General features: G+C 39.5%; 1 protein-coding gene across 4 annotated transcripts in view; it reads right to left on the bottom strand.

Annotated features, from left to right (window-relative positions):
• usp46 (ubiquitin specific peptidase 46) overlaps nucleotides 1–14,689 on the bottom strand; it is a 51,967-nt gene extending 37,278 nt beyond the window's left edge. For 3 of the 4 annotated variants that reach the window (XM_078398639.1, XM_078398660.1, XM_078398653.1), the window contains exon 1: nucleotides 14,262–14,495. In XM_078398639.1, the coding sequence (XP_078254765.1) occupies nucleotides 14,262–14,297 (36 nt within the window). In that variant the 5' untranslated portion in view covers nucleotides 14,298–14,495. Of the gene's footprint in view, nucleotides 1–14,261; nucleotides 14,496–14,553 lie in introns of those variants that run through there. The other variant, XM_078398646.1, reaches the window with a different exon arrangement.
• Between the last annotated feature and the right edge of the window lie 425 nt (nucleotides 14,690–15,114).

The following is a 15,114-nucleotide window of genomic DNA, read 5'->3' as shown; positions in this document are numbered from 1 at the left end:
TTCTGACTTACATCAGAGACGCCTCACACGCCTTTCAACTCTTCAATAACTTTCAATTTCTAGACCTTCATTGCTCCTGGACTTAGAAGTCAGCACCCCTCTCTGAAAATGGGTCCTTGCATTCTGGAGAATGCATCAGGAATAATAGCTTACTGAAACAGCTTCAATGACAATGACATCACCTGTCCCCAAAAGACTGCATTCTCAGCAACCTTACTATACTCCCTATACACTCATGACTGCAGCCAAATTCTGCACTATTGCAATTTACAAGTTTATAGTCAATAGTCAATAGTCGTTTATTTGTCACATACACATAAATGTGTAGTGAAATGAAACATTACCCTCAGTTGAACAATGACCAATAAGAATAATCAATAAAAATGCAATAACACATACAATCACAAACTAACACCAAACAAAAAGAAACATCCATCACAGTGAGTCTCCTCCAGTCCCTCCTCACTGTGATGGAAGGCCACAATGTCTTTTCTCTTCCCCTGCCGTCTTCTCCCGCGGTCAGGCTGTTGGAGTTGCCACTTCGGGGCGGTCGGGGCTCCCAACATTGAAGCCCCCGCTGGGCGGTGAAAATCCCGCGGCCTATTCCAGGCCGCGCTGGACGGTGAAAGGACACCCACTATAGATCCCAGATGTCAAACAACAATGAAATGGGGTACAGAAAGGAGAAAGCAAGCTTAGCAGCATGGTGTCAATAGGGAGGGGGCGTGGGGGGGTGTGGGGGCGGAGTGGAGGTGGGAAAGGGGGAAAGGGGGAGGGGGAGGGTAGTGGGGAGGGAGTAGGGGTGGGGAGAGGGGGTTGGGGGGGACATGGACTGTGATGATTTGCTGTTGAAGATCACTGGAGCAAGTATGTCTTCAATAAAATTAGGTATGTGCAGTTTTAAATGAAACTCTTTCTTCATAACTTAGTCATACATTTTATGACCATTGTTCTTTTATTCAATACCAAGAGTATTGGGATGTGTAAAGAAAAAGCAAAATAGAAAAATCAAAACAAAAACAAAATTATTTGTGTTGTAAAAAGTTCAATAAACTTTCTATAAATAGCAGAATATACTCATGATGGGTCTGACATTGTACAATGTAGTCCAAGAACTACAGACTGTTGGAAATAATAGTCGTTTTTCACAAATGAATGTAGTGCAACATGTATGCGCATTTGGCGTGCAAACTTTTTTTTGCTGAAAAGTTGCATTACGCGCCATATTATGAATTGTTATGTAAGATTTTGAATTTTGGACATCAAAATTATGAATTTGGAGAAACAAATGTTGGGAGGTCTGTCTGCTTCATGAGAAGGCTATGGAAATTTGACATGTCTCCAATGATACTGACAAATTTCCACAGATACACCAAAGAAAGTATCCTATTAGGTTGCAACACAGCTTGTTATGGCAACTGCTCTGCCAAAGAATGCAAGAAATTTGCGAGCTGAACATCATGCAAACCAACCTCCTTCCCCCATTTACACAATGCTGCCTCAGGAAACAGCCTCCATTAAAGAATTGTGCACACCCTATATTATCAAGGACTGTTCACATTCTCTCTTCTTCCCTCTCCTGTCAACCAGAAGATATAAAAGTTTGAAAGTATGTACCACCATATTGAAGTACAGCTTCTCCCCCGCTGTCAGTTGACCTAAAGTCTAGCCTCATATGCTGAGGAGACATTAGTGATGATTCAATTTACCTCATTGTGACCCTTGAACTTTTTTGTTAACTGCACTTTCTCTGTAGTTGTAACACTATATTCTGCACTATATTCTCGTTATACTCAGCTCAGAGGGGAGGAAACAGACATTCTATGCTGTGCTTTGTCATGGGAAAAGATTACCAAGTAGAGAAAAGCTTCATGGATCTGCTCGAAGCTCTAATATAGAAATGCAACGTCTGCACTGACCATTAACATCCTCAAAGCAACTGAGAAAGTATTGAGAAAAGAAGCCCTGCGCAAGTGGCGGGAGGAGCAGACCAACTCAGAAACAAACTGCCCCCTCCCTTCCCACCACTACCTGCCCCATCCACTGAAGAGTCTGCACTTTCCATGATGGTCTCATCAGTCTCCTTAGAACTAAAAAACAACTCAGAGACCAAGTGGCGGGAGGAGCAGACCAACTCAGAAAGGACCTGCCTCCTCCCTTCCCACCACTACCTGCCCCATCCATTGAAGAGTCTGCACTTTCCATGTTGGTCTCATCAGTCTCCTTAGAACTAAAAAACAGTGATGTGAAAGCCATCAATAGGGAGCACACATCCAATTTACAAACTACTTCAGAGCACAGGCCTTGAGGTCATGCAGTTTTAAACAGAACAAATTGAAATAAACACGAATGCCATTATTTTTTAACTCACATGTAATGCGATTATAGTTCTAATCTTGCTCATGAAATTTTATGCTGCATTGATCCATTAAATTAGGTACACTAGATATTTTTATTACAAGTGCAACTTTCAAGTTTATATCCCAACAGCTACAATGAGCTACGTTTTAAAATTAAACTTTTGTTAAACTCATTAGTGAGTTTGTTTCAGTTTCTCATACAAGTTTAATATGAGCTCAACATGAGCAAGGTTAATATGAGCAGGCTAAGACATTTTTCCTTGTAGCGCAGGAAGATGAGGTGTTGAGTGGAGGAATAAAAACTACAGATGCTGGTTTAAATCGAAGGTATACACAAAATGCTGGAGAAACTCAGCAGGTCAGGCATCATCTCGAGAGAGAAGGAATGGGTGACGTTTCAGGTTGAGACCCTTCTTCAGACTGATGTCAGGGGAGGGGGCGGGACAAAGATAGGATGTAGTCAGAAACAGGAAGAATGACAGGAAGGATTGAGTGGAGTTGAGTTTGAATTTAGTTTATTGTCACGTGTACTGGGGTACAGTGAAAAGCGTTTGTTGCATACTAACCAATCAGTGGAAAGACAACACATGATTACAATCGAGCCATAGATCGAGGGGTGATCTTATAGAGGTGTATAAGATCATGAGGGGATTAGATAGGGTAAATGCACAGTCTTTTACTCAGAGTCATGGAATCAAGAACCAGAGGACCAAGGAGAGGAAAGGTTTCATAGGAACTCAAGGGTCAACTTTTTTCTTTTATACAACGGTTGGTGGGTGTATGGAACTAGCTGCCAGAGGAGATAGTTGAGGCAGGTACTACCTCAACATTTAAAATACATTTGCACAGGTATATAGATAGGATAAGGTTTAATAGTATAAGGGCCAAAGCAGGCAAGTGGGACTAGTGTAGATGGGGAATTTTGGTTGATGTGGGCAAGTTGGACCCAAGTGCCTATTTCCACACTGTATGACTCTGTCTCTAAGCTGAAGATATTTGTAAAATTGAACTGAAGCAAAGACCAGGAGATGGTTGTTCAAAAAAAAAGTTTATTATTATCTGAAAGATTTTAATAATATTAGTGCTCAGAAAGATGATAGGTACATCTGCAAAAGTGCTAGCATTGACATAAGGAAAACATACACAGAAAGCAAAGGAGCAGCAGATACAAACTCAGTAGTAACCTTGATAAATGGGTTAAAAATAGTGAATGCTCTTTGAAAGAGACAAAGCAAATTCAATAGGCTGAATGGTCTTATTCTACTACTATTTTAAGATTCTAATGCAACACGCAATGTTTTCTTAAGTTCCTGCCAACGTTATTGTGCAAACAAACATTGTCCCTCCACAGATGCTGCCTGTTCCTCCAGTAGTTTGTTTTTCCTCCCTCAAGATTATGAATGCCCTGGATAAATGTCAGACTTTCCCTCGCTAGAAGTCAAACATTACTGTGAGTCCAATTCATCCATGCTGCCACATTTAATTCTTCACCAAATAAATCTATGATTTACAGTTTTCAACTTTTTTTTTGCATCAGGTTCCCCTGTAAACTAACACAATCAGAAGTTGACAAGGAAGGAAATTAGTGGGCGGAGTGGGTGGATATTATGGGGAGTAGTCAGAGCAAACAAAAACTTGCTTTCAGACTAAAAGCAATTGCACCACAGCAATATATCAGTCAGCCTTTACAATCAGAATAATCCTGTCTCCTCGCTCAACCCCCATCCCACATTACGTCTGAGATCTATGCATCAGAAAAAAACGCTCCAGCTCAGTACACCTCTCTACAATATTTACTTGCAGCAAAATTCTATCTATGTATATCATACCAGCTTATTGTATTTGAATATTAGGAATACATACAAAATCTTAAAATTATTGCCTTTTCTTAAACCAAAAGTGTTTTAATAAATGTTGTACATAAGCTTGTTCTTTTCTCTTTGCTACTTTTTAGAAATTATATTTTATCTTCCTAGCGACCATCAGAATTTCTTGCTTAAAATTCCTGTTCTAAGGAAATTCATTCCATGCTAACACTTCAGGCCTGCAAAGTTATGCTAGTCAAATAAATGTATAAACTACTTTCTTGTAAAAATTTGAATTCAAATTTCACACAGACACACACTAGTGCTGAATTATGTCTTTATTAAATTCTGGCTAAATAAGTCTCCAGGAATTAATAAAAATAAGGAAAGGACACTTTAATTCTAATTTTAAATCTGGATCAGTCTTGAAGAAATAATTGTCCTTACACATTGACAGCAGTGTAGAGAACAAAGTTGGTACGATAAATAAAAAATATTTCACAAATATATCCAATAGAGAATTGAGAAGAAACTTCATAACTTGAAGACTACTGAAGAATCTCATATCCTGGTGTCGAGTCAACAACCTTTCTCTCAATGTCAGCAGGACAAAGGAGATAGTGATCGACTTCAGGAAGTGAAACGGTACACATACCCCAGTTTGCATTGACGTCACAAAAGTAGAGATGGTTGAAAACTTCAAATTCCTAGGAGTCAATATCACCAACAGCTTCTCCTGGGCCACCCATACTGAAGCAACGACAAAGAAAGCACACCTACGCCTCTACTTCCTTAGAAGGCTAAGGAAGTTTGATATGTCCTCTAAAGCTCTCACCAACTTCTACAGATGCACCATTTTATCAAGATGCATCACAGCTTTGTTTGGAAACAGCTCTACCCAAGACCGTAAGAAATTGCAGTGAATTGTGGACGCAGCCCACACCATTACACAAACCAACCTCCCTTCCATTGACTCCATTTATAACTCACGCTGCCTCGGCAAGGCCAGCAGCATAATTCAGGCCACTCCCTCTTCTCCCCTCTCCCATCAGGCAAAAGGTATAGAAGTGTGAAAACACACACCTCCAGATTCAGGGGCAGTTTCTTCCCAACTGTTATCAGGCAACTGAATCATCCTACCACAACCAGACAGTAGTCCTGAACTACTATCTACCTCATTGGTGACCCTCGGACTATCCTTGATCGGACTTTGCTGGCTTTGCCTTGGACGAAACGTTATTCCCTTAACATGTATACACTGTAAATGGCTCGATTCTAATCATGAATTATCTTTCTGCTGACTGGAGAGGATGCAACAAAAGCTTTTCACTGTACCTTGGTACACGTGACACTAAACTAAACAAAAATAAAGGAAGTGGAATCTCCTACCATTTGAAGTAAGTGACATGAAGAGCATTTGCACATTTAAGAGGCAGCCATCTAAACTCATGAGGGAAAAAGGACCAATGGGATATGTGGCAGCTCGGTGGCGCAGCGGTAGAGTTGCTGCCTTACAGCACTTGCAGAGCCGGAGACCCAGGTTCGATCCCGACTACAGGTGCTGTCTGTACGGAGTTTGTATGTTCTTCCTGTGATCTGCGTGAGTTTTCTCAGAGATCTTTGGTTTCCTCCCACACTCCAAAGGCGTACAGGTATGTAGGTACATTGGCTTGGTAAATGTAAAAAAATTGTCCTTAGTATGTAGGATTGTGTTGATCAATCAATTTTATTTGTATAGCACATTTAAAAACAACCCACGTTGACCAAAGTGCTGTACATCTGATTAGGTACTAAGGAAAAAAAGAAACATACAGTAGCACGCAAACCTAACAGCACATACAGAACAGTTTACAGCGCCTCCTCAATGAGCCTCAAACGCTAGGGAGTAGAAATAGGTTTTGAGCCTGGACTTAAAGGAGTCGATGGAGGGGGCAGTTCTGATGGGGAGAGGGATGCTGTTCCACAGTCTAGGAGCTGCAACCGCAAAAGCACGGTCACCCGAGCTTAAGCCTAGACCGCGGGATAGTGAGTAGCCCCAAGTCGGCCGACCTGAGGGACCTGGAGTTAGAGAGGTGGGTTAGAAGATTTTTGATGTAGGGGGGGGAATGTCCATTTAGGGCTTTATACGTGAATAGGAGGAGCTTGAAGTTGATTCTGTACCGTACAGGGAGCCAGTGGAGAGAGGCCAGAATCGGGGTGATGTGGTCCCTTTTACGGGTACCCGTCAGGAGTCTCGCTGCGGCGTTTTGGTCCAGTTGCAGGCGGGACAGGGAAGATTGGCTGATCCCAGTGTATAGGGAGTTGCAGTAGTCTAGGCGGGAGGAAATGAAAGCATGAATGATTTTTTCTATGTCGTCGAATTGGAGGAAAGGTTTGATTTTAGCTATGGTACGAAGTTGGAAGAAGCTGGCTTTTACCACAGCGTTGACTTGCTTGTCAAATTTTAATGCAGAGTCAAATATCACGCCGAGGTTTTTGACATACGGTTTGACTAGGCAGGATAGGCTTCCAAGACTGCCTGTTATTGATTTGATGGAGTCGGGGGGGCCGAATAGGATGACCTCAGACTTGCTCTCATTTAATTGGAGGAAGTTCTGTGCCATCCAACATTTTATGTCCTCAAGGCAGTGTAAGAGGCTGTTTAAATTTGACTGGTTGTTGGGTTTCAGGGGGAGGTAAAGCTGAGTGTCATCGGCATAGCAGTGGAAAGAAATGCCGTGCCTTTGAATGATTTGGCCAAGGGGGAGCATGTAAAGAGAGAAGAGAATGGGGCCTAGGATGGAGCCTTGTGGAACTCCGCAGGAGAGGCTAGCTGGAGCAGAGGAATAACTGCCTATGTTGATGGCGAAACTCCTATCTTTGAGGTACGAAGCAAACCAGCTCAGGGCAGTGCCATCAATGCCAACCGCGTACCGGAGACGGTCAATAAGGATGGTGTGGTCCACTGTATCGAACACTGCGCTGAGGTCGAGAAGGAGCAGGATTGCACAGTCGCCGGTGTCGATGGCGAGAAGCAGGTCGTTGTGTACCTTCAACAAGGCAGACTCTGTGCTGTGGTGGGCTCTGAAACCTGACTGGAAACTTTCCAGGATGGTGTTTTGGTGTAGGTAGGGCACTAATTGGTTTAGAATTGCCTTTTCAAGGACTTTTGACAGGAATGGCAGTTTGGAAATGGGTCTGTAGTTGCTAGGCAAGGTGGGGTCTAGGTTAGGTTTTTTCAGTAGGGGCTGGACCACCGCGTGCTTGAAACAGGTTGGAACAGTGCCAGTGGCCAGAGAACTGTTGATAATAGAGAGGATGCTGGGACCGGCTATTGCAATGACATCCTTCAGAAGGGCAGTGGGGGCAGGATCAAGGGGGCAGGTTGCAGGTTTCATAGCGGAGACATGTGGGGATATGTGGGGATTGCTGGTCAGCGCGGACCCGGTGGGCTGGAGGGCCTATTTCCACGCTATATCTTTGAACTAAACGATATGGAATGCTTATACTCATTTGGAGCTTAAACATTAAAAGAGGCCAGTTGGGGCAAAATGGGGTAATTTCTTTGCTGTACATTTTATGCAATTATTTACGCAATCCAGAAATCCGAAGAGAAGCTACAATTGTGTATGTTTGAAGTTTTACTTAAGGTTTTTTCTCGGTTTCAAAAATAGTGAAAATTCTGATAGATGAGTTGTCAGTGGCCAAAGACAAAAGAACATTTTACTATCCCCTAATATATACAAATTGTAGCCAGTGAGGGACAAAACAAAACTGACTTTGCTGAATTTTTCTTGGTATATCTATTGTCTGTAAATGATCTTTCTTGACAGTACTTTAGAGATGAAAATAAACATTGTATCGAAACATGGCTTTGGCCATTAACTACCAAATGAATGGGCAAGCGATTGACCATAATGACTTTATCACAACAAATTAGGTAGAATTTGAACAAGATATTGATCAGATGTTTCACCAGGAAGATAAAATATATTATAACTGGCAAATAATGCTACATTAATGCATGCAAATTGTGTATTTGATTCAATAGTTGAGCTGTTGAAGATTCATAAAGACCAGACAAGTCCCAAATTCATTCGCTGCTTATAGGGACAGTTCAACTCAGCTAGAAGACAATTTCAAGCGACCTTATAAATCAGCAGTAAGTATCCAAACATAACAATCATCACAAGAATACTGTTTGAAAAGCCACTGGAAAATGTTTGCGATCTATGAAATTCTAAAAATTGTCAAACAGCTTTCGAGTTAACAGGAAAATTACATCAGCTGAAATAAACGAACAAAATCTACCAACATTTTTACCCAATTGAACACTACACTGAGCAGGACTTGTTACATTCACAAGTACACACAGATCTTCACTTCTTGGGAAAATATTGTTACATATATTTCAATGACCATTTCAGATGAAGGTCAAAATCAGCACCACCATCTCTTATATAGACTTTTTTTTAACCATGTCAGTGCATGTGCAATATTCAAATCTGCCTTGAAAAATTAAATGGGGTATGAAGTTAGATTCATAATGTGGTTGCTACATATTTACCCCAAATCTGAAATAGAACTATGGTTCAATATTAACAACAAATAAAAAAGGTGAGGAAGCATATGGAATATAAAATACAGCATCACGCCATGCAAACAAACTAGTCTAAACCAGTGGTTCTATTCCAAGGGCCTCTTCCAACCTTTTATGCATATCTACTTCCTCTCTGAAAACAGTTAAGTTTCATATCATATTTAATCTTCACATTTATCAGTCCACTGCCTTCCTATTAATCATGAATCCACAAAATATTTTTCTATCAATCTATTTCCCATATCATCCTTTAAAAAGTAAACAAGAAATATTTTGCCCTGACCCCTGATTCGAAAATGTGGCCATTTGCAAGTAATCCATATTACAATTTTTTGTTTCAGTGATATAAAACTGTAGTATCTCAATTACAATAAAGGATATTTATTTCTTTTCTGAAGAGCAGCAGACAAAACTAACTTGGATTTTTTTTTAATGCAAATGACTGCTTTGGTTTTAACATAGAGCTTGGGCTTCTTATTCTGATATTCACTTATTCAAGCCTTTATACAACTGCTGGTGGAGAGAGTTCAAACATTTTGTAATCCCAGTCACACAAAGCAGATACTGTAAAAAGAAACAATAATTGAACAAAATGGAGAACCTCAAGCCTTTTACTGGAGGCACCGCCAGCACTTAACAAAAATGAAATACTCTGTTACCTTCCACCAAAATAAATAAAGCGCATTTCAGTATTTTGAATTGAGGAGGGTCAGATAATTTTATGACCGATCTGCTCAAGTTCTGTGTCTGGTGTGACTCAAAGGTCTGCTCTCTCAAAAACTGAGTAATTATGAATACAATCAGAAGCTGCACTGTCTCTGGAAATCCAGCAATGTTCGTGTAGAAGGCAGCCTCCTTTAGATTCTCACAATTATAAATCTTAATATGAATGGTTTTAGTTCTTCACAATAATTGTACAAAAACTATAAACATGTCAAAATATCTCTTGGGTGATAGATTTCGCAAAGCATTGTAATAATATTCACGAGATTGAGGAGAAGATATCTTAGCAACAAAAATATGTGACAGAGTGAAAGTTTCACAAGTAGTGGGAAGAAAATGATCTTTAAAGAAATCCCAATAATTTTAATAGAGTCAAAGAACTTGTCTTGCTCACATGGAAAAAAGTAACCAATTCCATACAATTCTAAATATAACATAGGGCATATTACTTTGCAACACAAACCCATTTCAATTCAAGGGAGCACTATCATAATGTTTAAATGTTCAGCATATTCTTTCAACTACGCTTAACTGAAGATCATAATGAGGTATTTGCAATAGCTACTTTGTAAGTTCAAATAATTAAAAAGGCCCAATAAATCACAGAAATGTATTTAATGTTAATTATTATATACATTTGATAAATTAACTAAGAGACTGGGTCTCAGTGTAAAATAGGATTTTTTTGCCAGCCAAAATACTACGGTTTAAAGTAATTATTAACTTAGCCAGACCAAATTTTAAAAACATCTACAGTGCCCTCCTGGTTCAGACCCCTCATTTATTTATTTGCCTCTGTACATAATTTGAGATGTATAATAGAAAAAAATCACAGGTGGTTAAAGTGCACATTGTCAGATTTTATTAAAGGCCATTTTTATACATTTTGGTTTCACCATGTAGAAATTACAGCTGTGTTTACACATCGTCCCCCCATTTCAAGGCACCATAATGTTTGGTACACATGGCTTCACAGGTGTTTTTTAATTGCTCAGGTGTGTTTAAATGCCTCCTTAATGCAGGTATAAGAGAGCTCTCAGCACATAGTCTTTCCTCCAGTCTTTCATCATATCATCATATCATATCATATATATACAGCCGGAAACAGGCCTTTTCGGCCCACCAAGTCCGTGCCGCCCAGTGATCCCCGTACATTAACACTATCCTACACCCACTAGGGACATTTTTTTTTACATTTACCCAGCCAATTAACCTACATACCTGTACGTCTTTGGAGTGTGGGAGGAAACCGAAGATCTCGGAGAAAACCCACGCAGGTCACGGGGAGAACGTACAAACTCCTTACAGTGCAGCACTCGTAGTCAGGATCGAACCTGAGTCTCCGGCGCTGCATTCGCTGTAAAGCAGCAACTCTACCGCTGCGCTACCGTGCCGCCCATCATCTTTGGAAACTTTTATTGCTGTTTATCAACATGAGGGCCAAAATTGTGCCAATGAAAGTCAAAGAACCCATTACGAGACTGAGAAACAAGAATAAAACTGTTAGAGACATCAGCCAAACCTTAGGCTTACCAAAATCAACTGTTTGGAAGATTATTAAGAAGAAAGGGAGCACTGGTGAGCTTACTAAACGCGAAGGGACTGGCAGGCCAAGGAAGACCTCCACAGCTGATGACAGAAGAATTCTCTCTATAATAAAGATAAATCCCCAAACACCTGTCCGACAGATCAGAAACACTCTTCAGGAGTCAGGTGTGGATTTGTCAATGACCACTGTCCACAGAAGACTTCATGAACAGAAATACAGAGGCTACATTGCAAGATGCAAACAACTGGTTAGCCGCAAAAATAGGATGGCCAGGTTTCAGTTTGCCAAGAAGTACTTAAAATAGTAACCACAGTTCTGGAAAAAGGTCTCGTGGACAGATGAGACGAAGATTAACTTGTCTCAGAGTGATGGCAAGAGCAAAGTATGGAGGAGAGAAGGAACTGCCCAAGATCCAAAGCATACCACCTCATCTGTGAAACACGGTGGTGGGGGTACCATGGCCTGGGCATGTATGGCTGCTGAAGGTACTAGCTCACTTATCGTCATTGATGATACAACTGCTGATGGTAGTAGCATAATGAATTCTGAAGTGTATAGACACATCCTATCTGCTCAAGTTCAGACAAATGCCTCAAAATTCATTGGCCGGTGGTTCATTCTACAGCAAGACAATGATCCCAAACATACTGTTAAAACAATAAAGGAGTTTTTCAAAGCTAAAAAATGGTCAATTCTTGAGTGGCCAAGTCAATCACCTGATCTGAACCCAATTGAGCATCCCTTTTACATGCTGAACAGAAAACTGAAGCTAAAGATGGCTGCAATACAGGCCTGGCAGAGCATCTCCATAGAAGACACCCAGCAACTGGTGATGTCCATGAATCGCAGACTTCAAGCAGTCTGTCATTGCATGCAAAGGATATGCAACAAAATTCTAAACATGACTACTTTCATTTACATGACATTGCTGTGTCCCAAACGTTATGGTGCCCTGAAATAGGAGGACTATGTATAATCACTGCTGTAATTTCTACATGGTGAAACCAAAATGTGTAAAAATGGCCTTTATTAAAATCTGACAATATGCACTTTAACCCCATGTGATTTTTTAAAATGACAAATCTCAAATTGTGGAGTACAGAGGCAAATAAATAAATGATATGTCTTTGTCCCAAACATTATGGAGGGCACTGTGATTTCACCTCAACAATCAAAATACATTGGATACTTTGTTACTGATTGCTGATGATGGAATACTCTTGTCCTTTATCTTATATATTGTTCACAACAGGAACATTTTCTTCATAATATAGGGCCAATAATTTGCAACATTCCTTCACAAGTATTCATTCTTTGCTTACATATTATTTGACTGAAAGCTTAAAATATCAAAAATAATTCCACATCTCCTATTCTTGCTAAAAAGATCAAGCCACAATTTTCAATAAATCACAAGAACTGTTGTAGGGTTTGGAAATTTAAGATAATTGCACAAAAATTAAAAATATTATGTAGTCCCCTTTGAGCTTTCTCCTGGCTTATAAAGCATGACCACTACATTTATCAGCTGTAGTTGTCTTCTGTTATGTAGCATTGTCGTGTTTGTGGGTTGCAAATGAAGAAAGCCATTCAGTCCATCATTTGTACAGATTAATTTTACACCCTTTAAGTAAACTTCAGTCAAGCTTGTGATCTCAAATGCACCGCCTTTATATTATTAAACCTTCTTATAAAAGTAAACAATGTTATCATAGATACAGTTAAAGTAATTAATTTAAAGAATTCTACTGGTTTATTTTAAAAGTATTAATTTCACATCTATTGAAGCCAATTAAAACCTTAATCATCACTTTTTCATTAGATTAATGACAATTTCATATTTTTCTTTGCACAGAACAAAGAGTAATCTAAAAAAAAAAATATTTGAGTTAGTTTTGTTTTCTGAATGGAAAACTATAAACCCTAGGATACCTAGTTAAGTAAATCACTATGCATCATAACTGTACGTGTCATTTTTTGGTCTAAATCCCAAGATGCAATCAAATTCTAACCATAACAACATGCTAAAAAGAAAAACACTAGCCTTATAAATGCTTTGAAGCAGGGATCAGTACTATAAACATATCTTGTCTATAATACAGGTATTGTTCTGTTCCCTTTCCTGCCCCAAAATATGAAATCAGCCATTAAGTGCAGGGCAGTAGTGTCAGTCACAAACTGCTAATATCAATCTATGTTGGAAAGTTTAATATTCCAACAAATAATGCTGCTAACATCCTAACTAGTCCACGAAGTTCATTCAGATAAAGGAAAATATATGAATAATCTTACGTATTGTTTTGAAGTAAAGGATATTCATCCTCCTGCTTTGCAATTGAAGGAGGAAACGAGAATTCCGCCCATTTCCCTCCATAATGCCCCAATGACATGAATTAAATGCTTCTTTCTGCCTTGCCTACGAGAGGGCCTATATCAACAGTGAAGTTACCCACTCTTTTCTTTATTCGTCCACGTAGAAAGAGCGTCAAGTTCCCCACTGTAGTGTCCAATTGTTTGTTCAATGATTCCTGGATTTTTGTTTTACTTAAAAGAACGTTTACTCTGTGTCTGCTGCGGCTGTTATGAGTTTTTGTGGTAATTTGAGATGGGTCATTCCCCGCCCTCTAACTTTCATTTAAAATCAGTTCAATGAATACTATACTTTAATAGTTAACGGTAACGCAAGTTTGTTTCAAGGGTCCCAAACTTATTTTTTATCCAATACACCTGCATATCTCGTTATGATTTATTAAATTCCAACTATTTTTAAAAAGTATATATTTGATACAAACACAATAATTAGTCAACATATATAAAGTATTTTCAAAGTTATATTTTTGCAAACACAATGTACCATTGCAGTTAAATTACAATTCCACAGGTTCAAAACTGCGTGTGTTTTCAATGTTTAGAGATCATTTTTTCTGTGGTGTTCAAAGAAGTTTCACTTTGATTCAATTGCAATTCGATTAATGTGAGCTTGTTAATACATAGCAATAACAAGTCGAAACATCGGTTTCGAACTATTTATGCAGATGTCGATTTTTATCTCAAATTGAGTTTTTATATTTTGCAAAGTGAATTTAAAATGGCACAGAACTTCAAATCAGCTTAGGTACTCAAATCGGTTCATTTAAACTAGATTTTGCCTGGAATAGGTGGGCAGCTATCCGCATTATAATCAACTCAATAGGCTTGTGTAACCAGTCAGTGTAGCCCAAAAGCATCCACGGTCGTCTACTCACCATATTACAAATTGAAGCGATGTTTCTGACAGTCATTAGTTTGCAGCCTCCGCCATCTTTATGAAAATATTATAAACCCAGGGGAAAAGAGGGAGAGAGGTGGACAGTAGTTTTGACAGGAGTCGGCGACGAGATCGCTACCGGCCGATGGTGTCTACAAGCCGGCAAGACTAAGGTAAACAAAGCGCTGAAGCGGCGCTGAGCCCTCGCTCATTGAAGTAGCTGCCCAGGCCCATCGACTGCCCAATCCCACCCACCACTCTAAAAATCGAAGATATTAGCAGCTTTTTACCATGCAGTAACTGGCTCAGCTTGCTTGCCATGATATTCGCATTAAATGCATAATGGCGATTCCACGCAAATACGGCGAACTGAAAGTCTAATAACTGCTAACCCCGTTCCGGATCGCCCGTGACAGCAAAACAGGGCGAAGAAGTGTTTGATGAATACCAGGTTTGTCCAGTTAGAAAACGGATCAAGTTGCCAATCATATTGAAACCCGAATTGCTTAACCAATCATTGCAGCCAGGACTTTCCGCTGAGGGTTCGTCATGTTGTTCTTGATCTCAGTCTGTTCGGTTGGAAGGGGTAATATTCGTAAATCTCAAGGTCGGTTCAGCAAATTGCTAAATATATACACGCATATATTAATCAGACAATTTCAGCTTATTTTAATGGCCTGCCATAAAGATGCCTTTAATCAAAGATTTCAATGCGAAAATAATTACAAGTTATGCAGTTCCAAAAATATTTCTATTGAGCAAACAGCTAAAACTAAAATTATGATTGATCTTGGAAGCTATGCCATGCAATTTACTGTAATGATGTACCATCCATTTCCTTCCACAACTTA

Source organism: Rhinoraja longicauda, chromosome 1, assembly GCF_053455715.1.
Source record: "Rhinoraja longicauda isolate Sanriku21f chromosome 1, sRhiLon1.1, whole genome shotgun sequence".
Lineage (NCBI taxonomy): Eukaryota > Metazoa > Chordata > Chondrichthyes > Rajiformes > Arhynchobatidae > Rhinoraja > Rhinoraja longicauda.
This window is presented reverse-complemented; position numbering and strand designations above follow the sequence as displayed.